The sequence below is a fragment of the Acipenser ruthenus genome, chromosome 5 (genome assembly GCF_902713425.1).
Source record: "Acipenser ruthenus chromosome 5, fAciRut3.2 maternal haplotype, whole genome shotgun sequence".
NCBI classification, from domain to species: Eukaryota; Metazoa; Chordata; class Actinopteri; order Acipenseriformes; family Acipenseridae; genus Acipenser; species Acipenser ruthenus.
In genome coordinates, this window is record NC_081193.1 from 10,201,918 (window position 1) to 10,221,890 (window position 19,973).

The 19,973-nt window shown below is 38.7% G+C and overlaps 1 protein-coding gene across 3 annotated transcripts in view; it reads left to right on the forward strand.

Annotated features, from left to right (window-relative positions):
• The window catches only part of greb1 (growth regulating estrogen receptor binding 1), a 51,295-nt gene extending 31,754 nt beyond the window's left edge, over positions 1-19,541 (forward strand). Inside the window, exons 9-33 of one of the 3 annotated variants that reach the window (XM_059023631.1) lie at positions 564-701; positions 892-1,077; positions 1,343-1,693; positions 2,124-2,252; positions 2,547-2,657; positions 2,898-3,095; positions 3,862-4,042; positions 4,304-4,487; positions 4,746-4,882; positions 6,126-6,465; positions 6,829-6,944; positions 7,331-7,530; positions 7,922-8,011; positions 8,551-9,083; positions 9,331-9,433; positions 9,622-9,777; positions 9,921-10,057; positions 10,487-10,648; positions 11,840-12,044; positions 12,404-12,578; positions 13,501-13,719; positions 14,014-14,149; positions 14,989-15,189; positions 15,817-15,955; positions 16,805-19,541. In XM_059023631.1, the coding sequence (XP_058879614.1) occupies positions 564-701; positions 892-1,077; positions 1,343-1,693; positions 2,124-2,252; positions 2,547-2,657; positions 2,898-3,095; positions 3,862-4,042; positions 4,304-4,487; positions 4,746-4,882; positions 6,126-6,465; positions 6,829-6,944; positions 7,331-7,530; positions 7,922-8,011; positions 8,551-9,083; positions 9,331-9,433; positions 9,622-9,777; positions 9,921-10,057; positions 10,487-10,648; positions 11,840-12,044; positions 12,404-12,578; positions 13,501-13,719; positions 14,014-14,149; positions 14,989-15,189; positions 15,817-15,955; positions 16,805-16,968 (4,691 nt within the window). In that variant the 3' untranslated portion in view covers positions 16,969-19,541. Of the gene's footprint in view, positions 1-563; positions 702-891; positions 1,078-1,342; positions 1,694-2,123; positions 2,253-2,546; positions 2,658-2,897; positions 3,096-3,861; positions 4,043-4,303; positions 4,488-4,745; positions 4,883-6,125; positions 6,466-6,828; positions 6,945-7,330; positions 7,531-7,921; positions 8,012-8,550; positions 9,084-9,330; positions 9,434-9,621; positions 9,778-9,920; positions 10,058-10,486; positions 10,649-11,839; positions 12,045-12,403; positions 12,579-13,500; positions 13,720-14,013; positions 14,150-14,988; positions 15,190-15,816; positions 15,956-16,804 lie in introns of those variants that run through there. The other 2 variants (XM_034005407.3, XR_009328651.1) reach the window with 2 other exon arrangements.
• Positions 19,542-19,973: the final 432 nt, after the last annotated feature.

The window sequence follows — 19,973 nt, forward strand, 5'->3', positions numbered from 1 at the left end:
ATATTTACAGTGCAGACTATTTTGTATTATTTCCCAATAGAAAGAGAGATTCTTAAATACTACCTTTTAATTGCAACCAAGTTTTAAGAATGAAGCCTACTGTTTGTTTTTCTGTCTCAGCAATTTGTCAGTCCCAGACTGTTGTGTAAAATGATATATTAAATAAATGGGAGAAAAAAGAAATGTTAACCAGATTATTCTGCGTTTTATTGCAACTGTGGTACCATTCAGTGAGCGGAAATTGTAAAGGGTACTTTAGCTGAAACCTCCCGACAGAAGGGGTACAGTTTCAAAAAAAGGTTGAAAACCCCTGATGTAAGGTAATCATTTATACTTTGAAAAACAATGTAAGGTAACATTTCCGTTGGACTTTCATACATTAAAATGCCAAAGTGCTAAAGAAAGGAAGACACACAGTAAAGCAGTAGAATGCCTTTATACTTCCTTTCCACAAGATGGTGCTGTTTAAAACAGACATAACATGTTTTGTTTATATGCTGCATCGCTTTGGTATTATACACACATTGATTTGACTTACGCATGGTTGTTTTTTGTTTCTGTAGACAGTGGGAGTTTGGCATGCTTATCTCAGCCCTCTCCTGCAGCCCCACTTCTTTCTCCTTTAGCGACCTCTGAGGAGCCTGTGGCTGTGCCTGACAACCTGCTGAAAATATGCAGGACTAGGCCGGTGATTTTTAAAGGTAATGAGTTTAAATCCCCACAAGGATAAACCCTAACGTATTGTTTTGTTTTAATGTAAACTACTAGCTAACTAAATATCCCCACAGGTCTATCTTGGTCAGTCAAATGTAACCAATAAATAAATAAAAACGCAAGGCTTGCTGCTGATAAGTGGCATAGCACTTCAAAGGGCATGTTCTTCTCCCACAGGTCATGGCAACTTGCCCTACCTCTGTGGAAATGTAAATGATGTGATAATCAGCCCACTGTTGCAGTCCTGCTACCAGAATTCCCAGGCTCTCCCCAGAGTTTATGAGCAATATGGGGCTTCCCCCATCCAGCCTCTTTCTGTGGAGATGATGATGTTACTCACAGTCTACTACCTGGTTCAGCTTGGTAAGTGCTATTCAAGTGATACCAACTCAAAAGCTTGATGGTTACAGAACAGTTTTTCATTATAACTTTAAAACGTTTTTTTTTAGTTGTTTTATTATTCAGAATGTTATGTGGGTTTTTAATTTTAAATAATTTGACCAGTGAAGTGAAAATGAAAAAAATAAAAATAAAAATAACGTGTATTTTAACACAATATAGACTACACATATTAGTTTTTAGTTGTTTGAAATGTATGGATTTCCTCTTTTTTTTTTTTGGTGTTTAGCACCAGACCAGGTTCCCCTGATTGAAGACTTGGAGCAGGTCTTCATGCGCTCCTGGCAGGAATCTCATCTGACTGAAATCAGGCAGTATCAGCAGACAGCCCCTCAAGTGACTCCTCAGGCCCCGAGCCAGATCCAACCTGTCACCCCAGCTCAGCTTCCCTGGCTGGCCAGGCTAGCCGCCAGCTCTAGCAACGACAGCGTTCAGATTATTGTGTCCACCAACACCCTGGCTGAAGGCCTATCGGAAACTTTCAAGTACTTGGTTCAAGGCAAACTGGCACAAACCAACTTTGTAGTGATCTTATGCACTTCAGCATCTCGGGGCACTGAGTCATGTGTTGTGGTGACTGGTGAGCACAGATTGGTATTTAATACCCCCTTGTTTGCACCTGTTACATGTTATTTAAATTATTCACTCTGATCTCATTAAAGGATGTGCAAAAAAATAATTTAGTTAAGTTTTCCCTGTGACATGATTTTAAGTTACATGGTTTGAAATGAACATTTCTCTAGTGCCAAGAAAATGTGGGTAAGATAGAACAATGCCACCTAGTGGGTTAATGTTGTAAAACCAGTTAAAGTCAAATATATTTTTTTACTGACCCCTTTTCACCGATCTGATTAAACATTTGTGTAATTTCAGCATGTATTTCTTAATAAAGATCTTTTGTAATCGTTTTGGTACTGCGTGTTGTGTGTGATATTTACACACATTTTCGGTATCGTGCATATATGGAAATGCAACAATAGTAATATAAAATCTTTTTTTTCATTTTTCAGGAAAACACCAAGCCCGGGCGCTTGCGGAGAGCATGTCCACTCCAATCGAATCTCTCAAGGAGATTAACTATGAGCTGGCCACTGGGAAAACAGACGCACTAAGAGCTTTCTTTAGTAGTATCTGTCCAGGTAAGAATGTGTTACGTATAGATTTGACATTTGAGTAACTCTAATCTTGGACTCACTAGTGGTACCTTCGGTAAGGCCGTCCAGGATTAGTGCTGACCAGATTCAAATGTGGTTAATAACAGCATACAACTATCTGTACACCCCCTGTTTATCACGTGTAACTGTAATGGGATTTTCTGAAGCTTCAAAAATGAAAACTGTTTCATTTATGGGATCTATTACTGTATATAACAACATATTTAAACACTTAAAAAAAGTTTACAATGATAATGTGTGCTTATGTTGCCTTACCAGATATGGATACTTTACTGGAGACGTTTTATCAGGAGAAAGGTGGCCGTGTTTCTTTGTCAAGCAATCCTGAATTGTCAGAGGAAACTGCAAAACAAGAAGGGCAATGTTCTGGTAAGCATGGCAGCACTAAACAGATTTTGAGTGTTTATATTGTTGTTCGTATTTTATTTAATTAGTGTTTCTGAAGTGCTGTCCCGTACTGTACATCCAACAGTGGCTCATCTTATGTATGTTTTGATCAGTCTGAAAACACTAACCCTGAATTAGATGTCAGCTGTTTCAACTACAAGAAGAGATCTTTTCTGTCAGTTTCTGTCATTTTCATTTACCCTTAGTATTTGTGTCTTGCAGAGCTCATAGCTGAGTGGCATCAAATGCGTCCAATCCAGTTGGCTGTGGCTCGGAAGCTACTTTCCCATGTCTGTGCCATTGCTGACTCCAGCACACAAAACCTAGACCTTGGCTCCTTTGAAAAAGTGGAATTCCTGATTTCTGTTCCTCCTTCAGAGGTGACCTTTCAACAGATTGTGCTACATCTTTGGAGCTCAGGTAAACAAATATCACCCCTTGCTGTTGTGGTACTGTGTCACCCTACCCACCCTTTAACTATATGTTACTACTATATGGTAGTGTTTACAGAAGTACTGTATACCATGGTAAAATCATAATACAGTAATCCGACGCATATCCGACTGCGGTGGGACCAGAGTAAAGGCAGATATGTAAAAAGCCGGATGAATGAATCCTGTTTTAAATACCATTATACACAGCTGTAACAATTACTATATTCACACAATTGTTTTGAGATTTAGCTTTTATTAGGGAGCTTCTCTAAATCCCTTGTTTAGAAAGATGCTTGTGACAGAGTAGCTGTCTGTCGTGTTGGTGCATGCATTCGCTGCTGAGTGACAGGCAGGAGATCGAGACAGAAGTTGAAGTTGATACGCCCTGCAGGCAAACAGGATTTATTTACATATCGACACTGAAAAGCTCCCGTGACACTACCAGCAATGGCAGCACACGGAGCAGATACAACAGTGTACAAAAACTTTGGTAGGATCTGCAATATCTGAACTAATCTTCTCTGTTCAATAATAAACTAACGTTGCTGAAGAGGTTGATCACGACGGATAAACGGTAAGAGTGGATATGTGACGGGCGGATACGTGACTGATTACTGTATGTACTATAAAGCAATGGAAAAACACTATGGTTAACCAAGTTAAGGCATGGCAAACGCATAGTACAGTATAAGAATATAGAAAGACACAATCTTGGTTTTAAAATGGTGATATGAAATGTTTTGGCATGGCAGGAATTTTGCTGGAGTTGGGACTGGAAAAGTACTGCATGTCTAAGAAAGGAGCAGAGCAGTATGTGGTGAAGCTTGACTCACAGGCCAAGGGAAAGATTGACGCTTTCATTCAAAAATCCAGAGTGAACCCCTACACACTTTTTATACTGGTTCATGATCATGCCCATTGGGATCTAAGCAGGTACTCCTTTTACTTCAAAAAAAGAGCCATTATTTACTGTTTATGGTGATTGTTGTGCACTTCATAGATATTTGGGATATGTGCATAATGTAATGGGTCAAACAACTAGTAACAACATCATCACTGACTAACACAGATTCTAAATGACCTCCCCCCAGCTCCCCCTTGTATTGAACCCTTCTTCAAACAGGCTTCCATTACGCTTCACATGTGAGCTATAAGAAGGGATAGTCATTCTCTCTTGTCTTTCTTCACGCGCAGTGGCGCTAGTGGTCCAAGCGATTCCCCTGCAGGCCTGGTGGACAGACTGCTGAACTGCAGAGAAATCCAGGAGGCCCCGAACATTCTGACCCTTCATGTCACATCCTTCCCCTTCAGCCTGCAGACAAAGTACACGCGTGTCAGCCCCTACAACGAGATCCACTGGCCTTCCACCTGCAACAATGTAACTACTCGCAACTTTATAGCTTCATCACGGGAACTTCTTTTAAACAACAAGTGCTAAGATGAGAATAGCAACCCTTACGTTTCAGGCCTAACTTTAAAGAAAAAAATCTTTGAAAATATCTGTAACCACAGTGCAATTTACACCATGTTTGGGGAAGTTAAAGCACACCAATATACTAACTTTTGTAGACTTCTCAAGTTTTTTTTTTATTTTTGTATTTTTTCTGAAGTAATATTTATTTTTGTATCCTGCCAGGATGTTGACTTGTACCATGAGAACACAAAATACTTTGGCCTCTCGGAGTTGATTGAATCAACACGCTCAGGACACAGCCTTCCTGTACTGAGATATGACAGCTCATTCCAGGCAATGGTGATGGCTCTCGGAGAAAGGTAAGGGTTGAAGCATCTCAGGCTGCTCTGATAAAAATCGGAATATGTGTTATGCATTTATGCAGTGATATTCCCAATGTAGGCACTGAGTGCTGTACAATACAATCTGGTGTAGAATCATAAGAGGTCTTTCAAGATGCTCTAAACTCAAGTGGCATGTACCACTTTCTATTTTGGAAACTACAGATTTTTTCTCTTCATCTCCTAAAGTGTCTTAAGTTGTTTTCTGCATGAATTGAATTACTAAAACACATGTAAGTGAGGACTAACACTTAAGTGCTGTTTTCTGAATATGATCATAACTCTATAGACACTCAGCGTCTGGAATTAGAACGTTGGTTACAGCGCAGTTCCATACAAACAAAACACTTAAAATAACAATCATTGTTTTTAAAAAATCATTTCTTTTAGTTGTAGAACCATAGTATCCCCAAACACCATATATCAGTGTCAAGGAGACGCCCCCAGCAACCTTAATGTGCAATATTTTACCAGGAAATGCTGGAAAATAAAGTTGTCCAAATGGGAAAAGGTGATAAAATGATGAGCACAATAAACATGTGATTCATGTGTAAATAGGTGAAGAATATAATGCATAGGGATAGCGCTAGCTTTTTATTTTATTTGCTGCACTGCTTCAGATATGTTATAAATCCCAACCCGTAATAAACACAATAAATAGTAATCCATCCACTCAAACAAAAATATTTTCAAAACTAAAGAAACTTATCTAGCAACAAACGTTTATACATCTTCGGTGTTATGGAATATTTTTTCCTAGAAACATCAAAGCTTCTAAAATAACAAGTCCAGTTATATGCATTATTAAATTGTTTTACATGATTTGTAGCTTTAACAGTGTTTTTTTTTATACATTAAGAAAGTTTAAACTTACAGTACACAGCAAAAGTTTAGTCCCTCCTGTTTCACTCTGTGCCATCTGATCCAGCAATTCAGCTGATCCAGCAATTCATCTCTTGATAAATCAGTATTGTGATGTCCTTTCCATGTGATACAAGCTGTGTGATGTAATTCATGCAATACCAAGAAATATGCGATGGTTGTAAAACCATTACTATTCATAATAAAAACTATAAAATAAATCCAGTCAGTCATTTACTGCTTCTACCAGCAACATAGTTGTTTCTCTGTAGTTTATTACAGTCATGTTATTGGGTTGAGAATTTGAACTTGTTTCTAAACTGTTACGATGACATGCTTAAACATTTCAATGTGTTTTTAGGTTTCCTAAGCTTCACAGCGCTGTGATAAGAACGTTCGTCCTAATTCAGCACTATGCAGTGGCCATGATGGCAGTAGCGGGTCTCTCCCAGATGAAGAAATATACCTCGGTGGAAACGCTGGAAATTATCCAAAACCTCATCAACGCCCCAGAACAGTGTCCGAGTCGCCATGGCAGCATGGTGCTGCTTAGGGTCCCCTCAGTCCAGCTGGCTGCTGTAGCTTATGAGCGCCTGTGCCAAGTCAGAGAAAAGCTTGGCTTACAACAGCACTTCGAAATCATCTTGGGAAGTCCTAATACTGCACTCACTGTTGGAAAGCACTTTTTGGAAATGCTGAAAGTAAATAACATTTTCATTTATCATCTTTTCTTGTGGTTTACAACAATGCTATGTGTGACCCTGAGCAAGTCACTTAACCTGCTTGTGCTCTGTCTTTTGGGTGAGATGTAATTGTAAGTGACTCTGCAGCTGATGCATAGTTCACACACCCTAGTCTCTGTAAGTCACCTTGGATAAAGGCGTCTGCTAAATAAACAAATAATAATTACACATTTTCACAAATGAAATTGTCTTAACAAAAAGTAATGATTGGTTATTTTACCACGATTGTCCCCATTGAGACAAAGGCCTCCTCTACAGGCTGGGTTTATCACCTATGAATAGAAAGTGTCATTGTGTTCCTTTTTCTTTCGTCTCTACTAGACATGGCTGAAAATACAAGATGCTGACTGGGTTCCTCGTACATATTTGGAGTTGGAAGCCCTGCCATGCATACTGATATTTACTGGAATGGACCCACAAGGAGAGTCGTTGCCAAGGTTTCTAGATGTATATTCTTGCTGAAAACCAAAGCCCACACAATCCTTTTCATAATCCTTGAATCAATGTACACTCCAGTGTTCCTTATTGCTATATATATATATATATAGGGATGTGAAGGAGACCGATTATTGTAAATTTGGTATGAATCTGAGGATTCATAGATTTAGGGTAACAGTTGGATTGCTTCAGGTTAAAGTCTTTTTTTGTAAAAGATCCATTAAAAATAGGCTCTTATTCAGCTTTTGGTTGTGCTGGTAGTCTCACTCTATTTCTGGGATTTGAAGTTCAGGTTTTTGCACACCCCTAATATTTGGGTATAGGGAAAAAGCACTTTAAGATAGTATTTTTGTTTAATTTTAATTTCTTTTCTATTTGTACCCAGGTCTTTAAAGTACTGCGACCTTCGTTTAATAAATTCCACTTACCTGATGAGGACAGCCCTGGAGCAGGAGCTGGGACTAACGGCATACCTGGTCAAGTCACACAGGCCCAGTGAGAAGGTTCCAGCTAGTGACGTCACCGAAAGTGACCCGGAGAAACCGAGCAGCACAGACAACGAGGAGGAGGAGATAGTGATGGAACGTGAGTGGACGCGTCACCAGGGATCTGTTTCAGTTGATTCAGAGCTAGTTCACCAATGCGGGATCTCGGCTTACCTTATTACTTTTTATGGTATTACTTTTTTGGTGGTGGTTCTGGCTTCTGTCTCTCCAATATTGAGTTACCATTTTCCTCTAAAACAAAATGATTACAAACACCATAAATGAAAGGGACATGTTAAAAAGCAATTAAAATGTAATTTAAAACTACGCTAATGAAACTACAGTGGGTATGCTGTATTCTGATTTAATTATGACCCTGGTCCTTTATTGTAGCTGCTAGCTACTGCAAGGGGTCTAATTAGCATCCTTTTTCATTGAGAAATACAATGGAACAGGCAAAATAAAACAACTGAGTCATCCTTTCTGTACAGCACCCAACTCTCAAAAGAGAAGCCCTGTTAAGAGACAGCGGTCTTATTCCCACGACTCTGCAGCCTCATCTAGATCTTCAAAAGCTTCAAGTAAGACTTCATCTAATCTTAAATGGCAAGAACAAATGGCATGCTTTATGTGTAACGTACCAGCTGTGAATGGGCATGTAGTAGAAAGCAGTTTTTCCCTCTCAGGGGAAGAAAAAGACAACAACAACCACCGTGCTGTGTCTTTGACTAGTTAAGAGTCCTGCTGAAAAGGAACGATAGGCATGGTCCTTAAAGAAGCAATTATTTCTTGCAACCGGGGAAACTTCTTATTCTTCCAGATATAGTCATCTTATGGGTATACTATTTAGACCTACTATATCCAATAAACTGTGTCACAGGTTTTGAAATTTAAAAGGTGTCTTAATGCACCCATAACTTACAAAAAAAACTGAAATTATAACATTTTTAGTAATGCATAAAGAAACGAAGTTTAGGTCAACAAACATTACGACAAACCTGTTTCATCTAGTGCATATTCCTAGATAATTATAAAGTGAGCGAACTGCTGTGGAGCATGATTTATATATGTCTTTTAAGAAATGAGATCAGAAGTATTCACTGGTGTTTTTTACATTCAGCATTCTGCAGTGAATCCACTCCTGCAACTGGCACATCTGGGAAACATCTTCAGTCTTCAGAGCTTTCTAACCCGGACAAGAGTGCTAAGGACCCAGACAAGAACCAGCTAGACAGCAGTTTAAAAGTAACAGTCAATGAAAGCAGCACTTCCTGTGACCCGCAAACAAGGAAAACCACAGGGAGTCTGTCCAAATCGAACACTGTTATGTCCCAGTCAGCTCCGCAGTGCCCCAGGGCAAAGAGTTTAAACCAGCCACCCATTGTGCTCCTGCCCAAAGCTGTATATGATGTCATCACCTCGGTTGACAGCAGTGGGCTCCCTAAGTCCACGTCCTTCCTTCCCCATGATTTAGTGATGTGGGCAAGCTCCTTTCGACCTTTGTTGAGCAAGATTATGACCTGCACTGAGCAGTCTCTGTATTACCGTCAATGGACCATACCCACACACAATCATATGGACAGTAAAAATATGGCAGAAGGAAAAACAGACAACTTTCACCCCAGAAGACTGTTACTTAGTGGACCACCACAGGTGAGATTCGCTTAAATGTGTAGTTCACTGGCAATTGCTAATTAACATTTTACCACACAGCAATATATTGCCAAAGCAATATAACAAACAACAAATTGGCTGAGGGATATTTAGTTAACAAAAAAGTCCTTTAAAACAGCAGCCACCTAACTAGCAAAATACAGCCTTCAAATATTGAATACATGACTGACTCTTTAAATATCTGTTATTTTAACCTAGATTATTTCACTTTGCTGTTTTGTTTTAGGTAGGAAAAACCAGTGCCTATCTGCAGTTCCTGGGTATTTTGTCCCGGATGCTGATTCGGCTCATGGAAGTAGATATTTACGATGAAGAAGAAATTAACTCAAGTGAGTAACAATGTATGTCCAATATAATGTGCCGTTTAGGTCACTGAGCATTATGCTGCATCACTATTTAATATATGTTTGAAATGATACTGTGTAATCAGCACCATTACCAGTTTTATGTCTTGATTCACCTGTATGGGAGGCAATCCAGGGTTCATTCTGATAAGATTGTTTTTTTTTGTTTTCAGATGTAATGGAAGATTCTGTTCAGTATCAGAAGCCTGATGCTGTGTGGCCTGATGTCGCTGTTTTCAATAAGTTGCCTTTTGACTACACTGTCCATGATCCCAAGTATGAAGATGCTAGTCCAGTTTACTCCAGAGAGCATACTTTCGGGAACGAAGGTCAGTCATTCTTGTATTCAGAATGATATATAAGGTCTCTATTGGTGTAGCAGACATCGAGTTGATCTCTTTAGACTGGTGTTCAGTCTTACAACTAGAGTGAGTTCCAAGCAGCTGATATTTGTTCTGGGATTCTTTTTCAGGAAGCTCAAGAAAACAGGAAGATGTCTACTTGAGGCGTCGCACAACAAGGATGAAGTTGTCCAAATATGCAGCCTATAACACATATCACCACTGTGAACAGTGCCATCAGTACATGGGCCTCAGCCCTAGATACCAGGTACGCAGCCTATAACACATATCACCACTGTGAACAGTGCCATCAGTACATGGGCCTCAGTCCTAGATACCAGGTACGCAGCCTATAACACATATCACCACTGTGAACAGTGCCATCAGTACATGGGCCTCAGCCCTAGATACCAGGTATGCTTCTGCCAGCCAAGGAAAAAACTGTGCTGCTTTAAAGTATGTAAATGATGCCCAAGCAATGCAATATTGCTTGCACATAGTAACTAATAGATGTTTTTTCTTCATAATTAGGTCTGAACAAAGTTTCATGTAATAGAAGTTCAGAACTTTCTTCAAAAGTTGACATTTTCTGAATAGTTTTAATTTGATAAGAACATTTTGAATCGGAGCACAGGGAAACATTTTCCCGTAATATTCCATGTAGTTTTTGATTGCAGTTTATTTGAATGTCTTGCAGCTCTACGAGTCTGCATTGCACGCCTTCTCCTTTTCCTACTCGATGCTAGGGGAGGAGATCCAGCTTTACTTCATCATCCCCAAATCCAAAGAGCATCACTTCTCCTTCAGCCAGCCTGGAGGGCAGCTAGAGAGCATGAAGCTTCCACTCACCTTCGACAAGGTACAGTACAACGGATACGGATTTACCAAACCGACATTTGCATAAAATACCAAACCAAACGCTACCGACAAAAGATAAAACCGAACCAAACCCAATTTTCTTTATGCAATGAAAAAGCATCGGCAATCTCAGTACTAAGGCGGCAGCTTGTCACACACTTAGCTGCATGTAGACGGTTCATATTAACGTCCCTTTATAATTAATATAGTAACATAAATCAAAAGGACTTGTCCAATTGATTATTATTTATTTCTTAGCAGACACCCTTATCCAGGGCGACTTACAATTGTTACAGGATATCACATTATTTTTACATACAATGACATTATTTTTTTACACATTATTTTTATATACAATTACCCATATATACAGTTGGGTTTTTACTGGTGCAATCTAGGTAAAGTACTTTGCTCAAGGGTATAGCAGCAGTGTCTCCCACCAGGAATTGAACCCATGACCCTCTGGGTAAGAGTCCAGAGCCCTAACCACTACTCCACCCTGCTGCCCAGATTCTGACTGCTCTCAATAGAGATAACCGTGGTTTCATACTGGGTGCTTAGATGGGCTACAAATCCAGTTTGGTTTTTCAGTTTTAAACATTACATTACATTACATTTTTTTCATTACAGTTTTACTGAAAACCGATTGGGCGTCAAAAACAGCTGAAAGTGTACAATGACTGTTAATCATTCAAGTCTTATACTAACCCCTGACATGATATGATATTGTGGAAACGGTTGTGTCACACTTGACATTTTTCCATACATATATGGATTGCTTATCCAATTGCGATGATACTTGGTATTAACATTATGCAACATACATTTCTGAGGGTGTTACATTGTGAATATATACGGAGGTGTCTCTGTGTACAGTGTATCCATCCATCTGTATGTCAGAAATGTCCTTTAGAATGGAGCAGAAGCTTCACAGAGTAATCTCTTAGGAGGTTTTCATTTACGGTGCTTTGATGTATGAACTAGAACATAAGAATCAAATGTAAGGATTCATATTTTGGTTCAACATTATTATTATTATTATTATTTATTTCTTAGCAGACGCCCTTGTCCAGAGCGACTTACAGTCGTAAACAAAAATACATTTTGAGAATCACAGTACATGATTGTGGGATACTGCAGCTTTAAACGACTGCTAAATATCTTTTTAAATAACAGTTTTGTTTTGCTTTAGAATCCAGATTGCATAAAGAGTCCGATCTTCACCCCAACAACTGGGCGACATGAGTACGGCCTTTTCAATCTGTACCATGCAATGGACGGTGCCAACCACTTGCACATTCTGGTCATTAAGGAATATGAGATGGCAGCCTACAAGAAATACTGGCCTAACCACATCCTGCTGGTCCTGCCTAGCATCTTCAATGGATCTGGTGTCGGTATGTCCTCCAAACCTAGCAAATATTATTGTGTAAAAAATATTTTAATATACAAGTATATATATATATATATATATATATATATATATATATATATATATATATATATATATATACTGCATATATATATATATATATATATATATATATATATATATGAGAGGTGCAACACTGATGTGTTATTTGAGGTTTCTTGACTAACCTCACAGATAGATTTCCTGATAGTTTTAGATCAATCCATAGCATACAGCCTCCATTATAGTACTTCTAAAGGAATAATATTTTATGTGATAAAATACAAGCAATGCATCTCTAAAGTTTTAAAAGGATGTCTGAACTTCACATTTAACTTTTTGCAGGGGCTGCTCATTTTATGATTAAAGAGCTGTCTTACCACAACTTAGAACTGGAGCGTAACAGACAAGAAGAGCTGGGGATTAAACCTCAGGATATCTGGCCATTCATCATTGTGGCAGATGACTCCTGTGTCATGTGGAACATGGTAGATGTTGTACCTGCTGGAAACAGTATGAGGTACATGTTGTTATCTTTATTTATCTTAAAATATCTACAGTAGTGTTGCTTAAAATGTTCCGTTTATTGATTTTAGATCAGCCCAACCACACAAAACAGGGGTCCTTTCTATATACCAGTATGATATTGTATGAGAGTAGTATGACATGAGGAGCAGAATATACGATAGAGGTAGCATTTCCACCATATTGCACCGACACTTACACACCTGCCCTGAAGGGTCACAGTCATTTCCCTCATTGAACTTTGAGAAACACAACTGCTCTAATTCATGCTGCGTATTTAAGACATAGGCAGAGACAATTACAGCAACAGAGAGCAACGGCTCATAGAAATTGACATGGTTTCTAACCAAGAAATGATAGCGAAGTACCGCTTGAAAAGATAAGAGTGTGCACCAGGATGGGAGGCCTCTGTCTGTTTTGTCACACTCATGTCTCCACGGTTGGTGTTTGTTTTGTGTCAAGCTGCTATAGTCTGTCCACTTTTTGTTTGCTTGCCCCCATGTAATACCCTTCCCAAAGAGATTGAGATAGCGGGTGATAATTGGTCGAAAGACGTATTTAAACAATCTTGCTATATAGAAACGAGCCCCAGGAATCCATGTAGAATCAAATGGATTCATTTGATTGGTTATTTTGTAAATTTGTAAGTGCATTAAATTAAGCAGTCATTCAAGCTAAGTTACTTTCCTGACCTGCAATTTGAATGAAATGCAGTATCATAATTTTGGTATCCAATTCAAATTCAGTTTTTTTGCTTAATTCATTTCAATTAAAGCAATCATGATTGAACTTAGTTGTGAAGAAATAGTTGTCTTTTATCTAGCTGCTAGTAGTCTGTTGGAAATTAATGCTTGAAAGTTGATATCTATTATGCTAAATAATCAAGCACTAATAACCTCAATTATTGTACTTTCTAGTAAAACATCATTTTCAGAGAGGAATGTCTCTTTGAAACATGTCCTGCAGCACATTGAGGCAACCCCTGCAGTCACACAGTACGGCCTGTGTGGGATGAGGAAGTGGTCCAGCAGACGCAGCACTGGGCAGTTCAGAGAACCCTTCTCCCACTGTCACCTCCACGACTTTGTGCTGCTCAACGTGGACCTCACACAGACTGTGCAGTTCAACCAGAACAGGTGCATGCATGTCTACAGAAAGAGACAGACCAGTGCATATGATTTGACATCTGTAGTGGATGACAATGACTAAGGTCGTGTTTATGCAAAGGAAGAAAAACAGTACCAAAGCGCAATTACATTACTCGGCTTAAAGGTTTTGTTTTAGTTCACAACTTGAGAACCCATCAATCTTGGACATTTTTCTCCCCCATTTTTACTCTTAGAGCTTCATCCAGTCCTAAGACTATTTCTTTTCTTCAGTTAAACTGTTTGGCATTGAAGGGTAATGTTATGTTATGTAATGTGCCCCAGGTTTACCTGTGTTGATGTGGATTTCAACCTCCGTGCCCACAGCGCTGGCTTGCTCATCTGCAGGTTTAACTACTTCAGTGTTATGAAGAAACAAATCGCCATTGGAGGACACAGGACATTTATCATCAAATCAAAGGTGAGTGTACAGTGCTACAGAGCTCCTGTGTGAAGCCAAGCACCAAGTCAAAAACAGCATTGATACTGTAAGAAGAATATATATATATATATATATATATTTTAATTTAGTCGTCGCCAATTATTTTACCCCGGTTTTCACCCCAGTTTAGCATGCCCAATTAGTATCTGTATCCCCGGCTCACCGCTCGCAACCCCCCCGCCGACTCAGGAAACGGAGGCTGGAACACGCGTCCTCCGAAACGTGCTCCTTCCAAGCCGTCATTTTTCGCACTGCAGATCCACAGCAATGCCACCAGACCTATAGTGCCGGAGGACAACACAGATCTGGCGGCTCCGCTGCAGAGCCACAGGCGCCCTATCGGCCACAGGGTTCGCTGATGCGCGGTGAGCCGTGGATTCCCCTGCCGACCTAAGCCCTCCCTACCCGGGCAGCGCTCAGCCAATTGTGCGCCGCCCCCTAGGAACTCTCGGTCACGGTCAGCTGTGACATAGCCTGGACTCGAACCTGCGATCTCCAGGCTATAGGGCACATCCTGCGAGGAGCGCCTTTACTGGATGCACCACTCGGGAGCCCCTCTGTAAGAAGAATATTGACCAACAGCTGTGTACTATTTACTGTTCAAATTAGAGTTGCTTTACTGGTAATCTCTATTTCCATGTTGCACAGAGGAGTGAAAAATCTCCTTTTGAATCAATCCCTGTTCTAGCATTCCCGTCTGGTGAATTTTAAATGGCATTTTTATCATTTTCAGGTACTTATCAAAACTAATAGTATTGTTACCAAACAGTGAAAGGATTACATTGTTGATAAAGACAGGTGTTGTGTTTTAAAACTAGGTGTCTGATGTGCCCACAACCATTCCGCCTTCTCAGTACATCTGTGCTCCTGACAGCAAACACACTTTCCTGATGGCTCCTGCTCAGCTGCTGCTTGAGAAGTACCTACAGCACACAAGCCAGAGATTCTTCCCCATGTCTCTGAAAAACTACGCCCATCCAGTGCTTTCTGTGGACTGTTACCTCAACCTGGGATTGGAGGTATTGTGTACTGCAACAAAAACAATATTTTAGTGTACAATGATGTACAGTACAGCTATGACCAAAAGTCTTGTATCACCCTATATAATGAACACATTTTGCTTCCTAAGGTCAATGAAACCCGCTGAATAATGTTCTGTTAACATATTGAATTATACCGCTTTGTAGTTTTCCATATACTTAACGAAAAACTGAAAAATGTGGCATTTCAAAATCTAACATGAAATACGGTACTACTATTATGGGTTCCGGTAGACACTTGCAAAATCATTTTGTAGTTTGTTTGATTACATGTTAAGTAAAAGATCTAAATTGGGTATATAGCTTTTTTATTATTCTAAGTGATGCAAAACTTTTAGCCGTAGCTGTATAAACCCTTACTGCGCAGAATATATTTAATTCATCTTAGAAAGATACCTAAGAAAGTTATAAACAGAAGCACATGAACAAGATTAGTGTCATATTTACCAGGGAGTAAAAAGAAATATAGCCGAGAAGGTTCGTAAGTGGAAAAGGTATTCATGTAGACAGCATGTGTATTTTATTTTAAGAAGGACATTTAAAGTAAATGATAACACCCTAACTGTTACCTTTTTAATAAGCATGGGCTGATTGTATTTGTTTCAGATTGCTGTGTGTTACGTGAGCTCCCGTCCTCATTCCATTAACATCATCTGTTCTGGCCTGCTCTTCAGTGGTCTTCTTCTGTATATCTGTGACTCCTTTGTTACAGCAAGCTTTTTGAAAAAGTTCCAGTTCTTAAAAGGTAAATGAGTTTGTGATGTTGTTTCTTCCGGGGGGTTGGTATAGAATGAATTAAGCTATTTGACAGGGGCTGGATGAAAAAAAAAAAATAGATTCACCTGCAGATACTGTCAATTTGGTATGAGGCCATCATAGGCAGTTTATTAAATAAAACAGAGACCTTTTGGGACTGTTTCCTTGGATGGATCAAGCATTTAAGTATCAGCAAGCTATCACAAACTGTTAAATCTGTTTTCTTTTCCCATATAAGTGACTTGCAAAAGGGAGATGCAGCGTTTATATATTATATAACATGTAAGTACAGTATAATTCATTCCAGTAGCATTTTCAGAAATACTAAACTAAACTTTAAAAAGCCATTGACAAACATTGTTTCGATAGGTATTTCTAAATTTAGCTCTATTGAATGTAATAGTTCTGGATAAATTCCAATAGAGTAACATATTAATCCGTCATGTTTGGAACAGTCCACCAATATAACTCCCTTTTTACATATATTTAAGCATTAGGGCAGCAGTGTGGATTAGTGGTTAAGGCTATGGACTCTTGACCGGAGGGTTGTGGGTTCAATCCCAGGTGGGGACACTGCTGCTGTACACTTGAGCAAGGCACTTTACCTAAATTGCTCCAGTAAAAACCCAACTGTATAAATGGGTAATTGTATGTCAAAATAATATGTAAAAAAAATAATGTAACGTGATATCTTGTAACAATTGTAAGTTGCCCTGGATAAGGGTGTCTTTTTACATATATTTAAGCATTATAACTGCAATGCTGCTGTAAATAATCAACTGGCACATCAGCAGAAGCTGCTGTCATTAATGCCTTTTTTTTTTTTGGTTCACTGAAGGTGCCACGCTGTGCGTCATCTGCCAGGATCGAAACGCCCTGCGTCAGACAGTGGTCAAGCTAGAGCTGGAGGAAGAGTGGAGGTTTCGGCTGAGAGACGAATTCCAAACAGCCAACTCCAAGGAAGACAAGCCCCTCTTCATTCTGACAGGACAACATGTATGAGCCACTGTAACAGCTGTCACTACAAAGACTGAAAAAAAGGAAAAGAAAAACAACAAAAAACTGCACCAGGTTGCCACTGACAACGTAAATACAAGGAGAAAATCACGTGACGCTGCCAGCAATGGTAGCTCACGGAAGATAAGCGACAAAGTGTACAAAAATAAAACACTGTATAAACCAAAAACTACAAACAAAAGGTGCAGTGAAGACAGCAAGTGCAACTTTACTCTACAGGAGATCCTGCTTTCACACCTCACTCCTATACTTGTGGGATCTAAAATCCGGAAACGAATACCTAGTCCTACACAAATTAACCAAACCCTGACACCAGTTACACACACTGCCATCAACGGTTTCGGCTTTGTGCCTCTGGAGCTCTGATCCTGGTTAGACACACAATAATCTGAGGAGTTGACTTCTTAAACCAAAGCTCTGATCACTGTTAAAACATACGGTGATCAGAGAGTTTAGCTTTTTTAGATTTCACTTAGTAGCGTGGACTGTTTGAGTCCAATGGCCTTGCAGCAAACCCCAGGTGTACCAACTGGACCCTTTTATAGTTCAAGAACCTCTGCTGGGACAAACCCGTTTGCTGATAAGGGATTGGCAGCTGGCCAATCACCAGCTGCTGTTCCCCGCTGCCAAACACAGCAGGTAGGATGTTCCAAATGGAGCGTCCGGTTCTCTAATCTATTTACACAAAATCATTTACAATGCTATTTACAAAAATAACGCCCCCAACCCCCGATCGAAAATAAACAAAAACATACTTTCTCATGTGCAGAAGTACTGCATTTGACTTTTTTAATTGTACGGGTATATTTATGTATTTAAATTTTGTGGAATCACATGAATCAAAAAGTAAATCTGTTTTACTCCTGCTAATTTTTTGTTTGTCTTGTAAACACTACAAGTAAAGGTCTGTAAGAGCTACGTGCTATTAAATGCAAACGAGAACTGAATCGTGAAGCTGGAAGCTTGTTTTATAGTTTTTTTTTAAGATACAATGTAAGAGATATTCAATTTATATTCTAACTTGTTTTGTTTTACACTGATTTTTATGAACATACACAGTGGAAAGGATGAAAGGACATATAACGCAGATTCACTTACAAGTGGGTCTTTTGCAGAAGTGGATTTTATTTTTAATAGACAAAAAGTAGTCTTTTTGCTGTTCGAAGTGTTTACATACAGTTAAAAATACTGAACCTACTGTGGCATGTTATTACTGCAATGTGATGCATATCAGTTGCACAGGGTTTCCAACAAAACAACTCTTTTAAGGAGCAACTCTCCTGTTTCAGAGGAATTGTATGAACAAAGCAAACTTCATAAATACATTTGAATTTAAACTGCAATAAATTTGAAGCACGCCCGATCTGTAACATGAACAATACTGTAATATTACAGTAGTAGAGAACGGAAAGTAAACTTGGTGTATCTTACAGTTGAGTGTTTAAAGTTGGACGATCTAGTTTATCAGTTACATTCTTAGAAATAAATTCCACCTATCGTCTATTTTAAGTGCATTCATCAAATGTTCAGTTCACAGACAAGATGATTCAAGTCCTTACTGTTAATCAGTCCATATAGGATAGTCAGTTTCATTTATAACAGATCACTGGACCAGTTCAGTTGTGTCTTTTTTTTATTTGTTATCATCTTGTCCAAGCTATACATGTACATGTAGACTCTCAACTTCTAAGCAACTCAAACCATATTAATTTAAACATGCATATTATTAAAGCCAAAGCACTCTGTTTGCAGTAAACACGAGTGCCTTTTTTTGGAGTCTATACATAAAGAGTAAGTAGCGGTGTTCTGAAAAATATGTCCCCACTTGCTACTACAACTGTTTAAATAACATACCTTTCATTTTTATTTTCATTGTTAACAACTTTTTACACTTAACTTCAGAGTCTGTTTCAAATCTCTTTTCAAAATGGCCACTCTAGTGCACTGGGGTTTGAGATCTGTCCTCTAAATCACTGCAGGAAGAGCGATAAAAATAAAATTAAATAAAAAAAAGCAAAAGAAGCTAATTAATCATTGCCTGAAGAAAAGGGTATCGCAATTTACTGTGACAGTTTTCTTTCATACATTGTACGCTTTGGAAAACCCGTTAAATAATGTAAAGCATTAGTATGGTTTGCTAACCTGACACTTGTAAAATATAAAATCTTTTTGTAGAATATAGTTCACAAAGATGTCCAGTGTTTTAGGATTTGTCTTTTGGGCTTTCTTTTGTTAGAAAAGTGATATATTTGTATATTTTCTAAATATTTTAGGTTTGAACTATGTTGTGTAAAAAGTACTTATTTCTGTGTGTCTAAACTTTCTTGTCTAATAGTTTATTTTTTTAGTATTCATGGCTTCTGCATGCCTTACTTGAAAAAAATAAAAAAATACAAACTACTTTTGTCACAAGAGTCTCTGTCAGATGATCAATTATGTTGAAAATCACAATTCCCTTGTAAATGCTTATCATAGTAAGATTTGTTTGATTTAGTTATATGTAAGGTAGTGGCTTTAATTTCTTACATTTATAATACTAATTAATTATTGTCATTATCAATTATAATTAATAAAGTTTAATTAAGACAAGAATGGCTCATGATTGAACTTGAACAGTATTACATGTATTAATGTCAAGTCTGAAAGCACACATGCATAAGAAGAGATTAACATTAGACATGTTAAAATGGTCACTAGGTTTAAAACAATACTTAGATAACCGGCCATATTACTTTCCCATTAGGAGCCACGTTGGGCATACCTCAGCACAATGTTCGGGGAAGAGATTGGAAGCTCTTCGATGCGTGTCTCAGGCAGTGCTTGTGTGTAGTAAAATTACCTCTAATTCTACTTTCAGCATAGTTGTTTCCACTTACCATCTGATATTCCATAACTTGCTCATTGAAGTCAACAGCAGTATTAACGCTAGCAAGTGGGACACGTGCTCTTGAGTTCAACCAAAGTGCACCCTCTTTAAATAGACATACTCT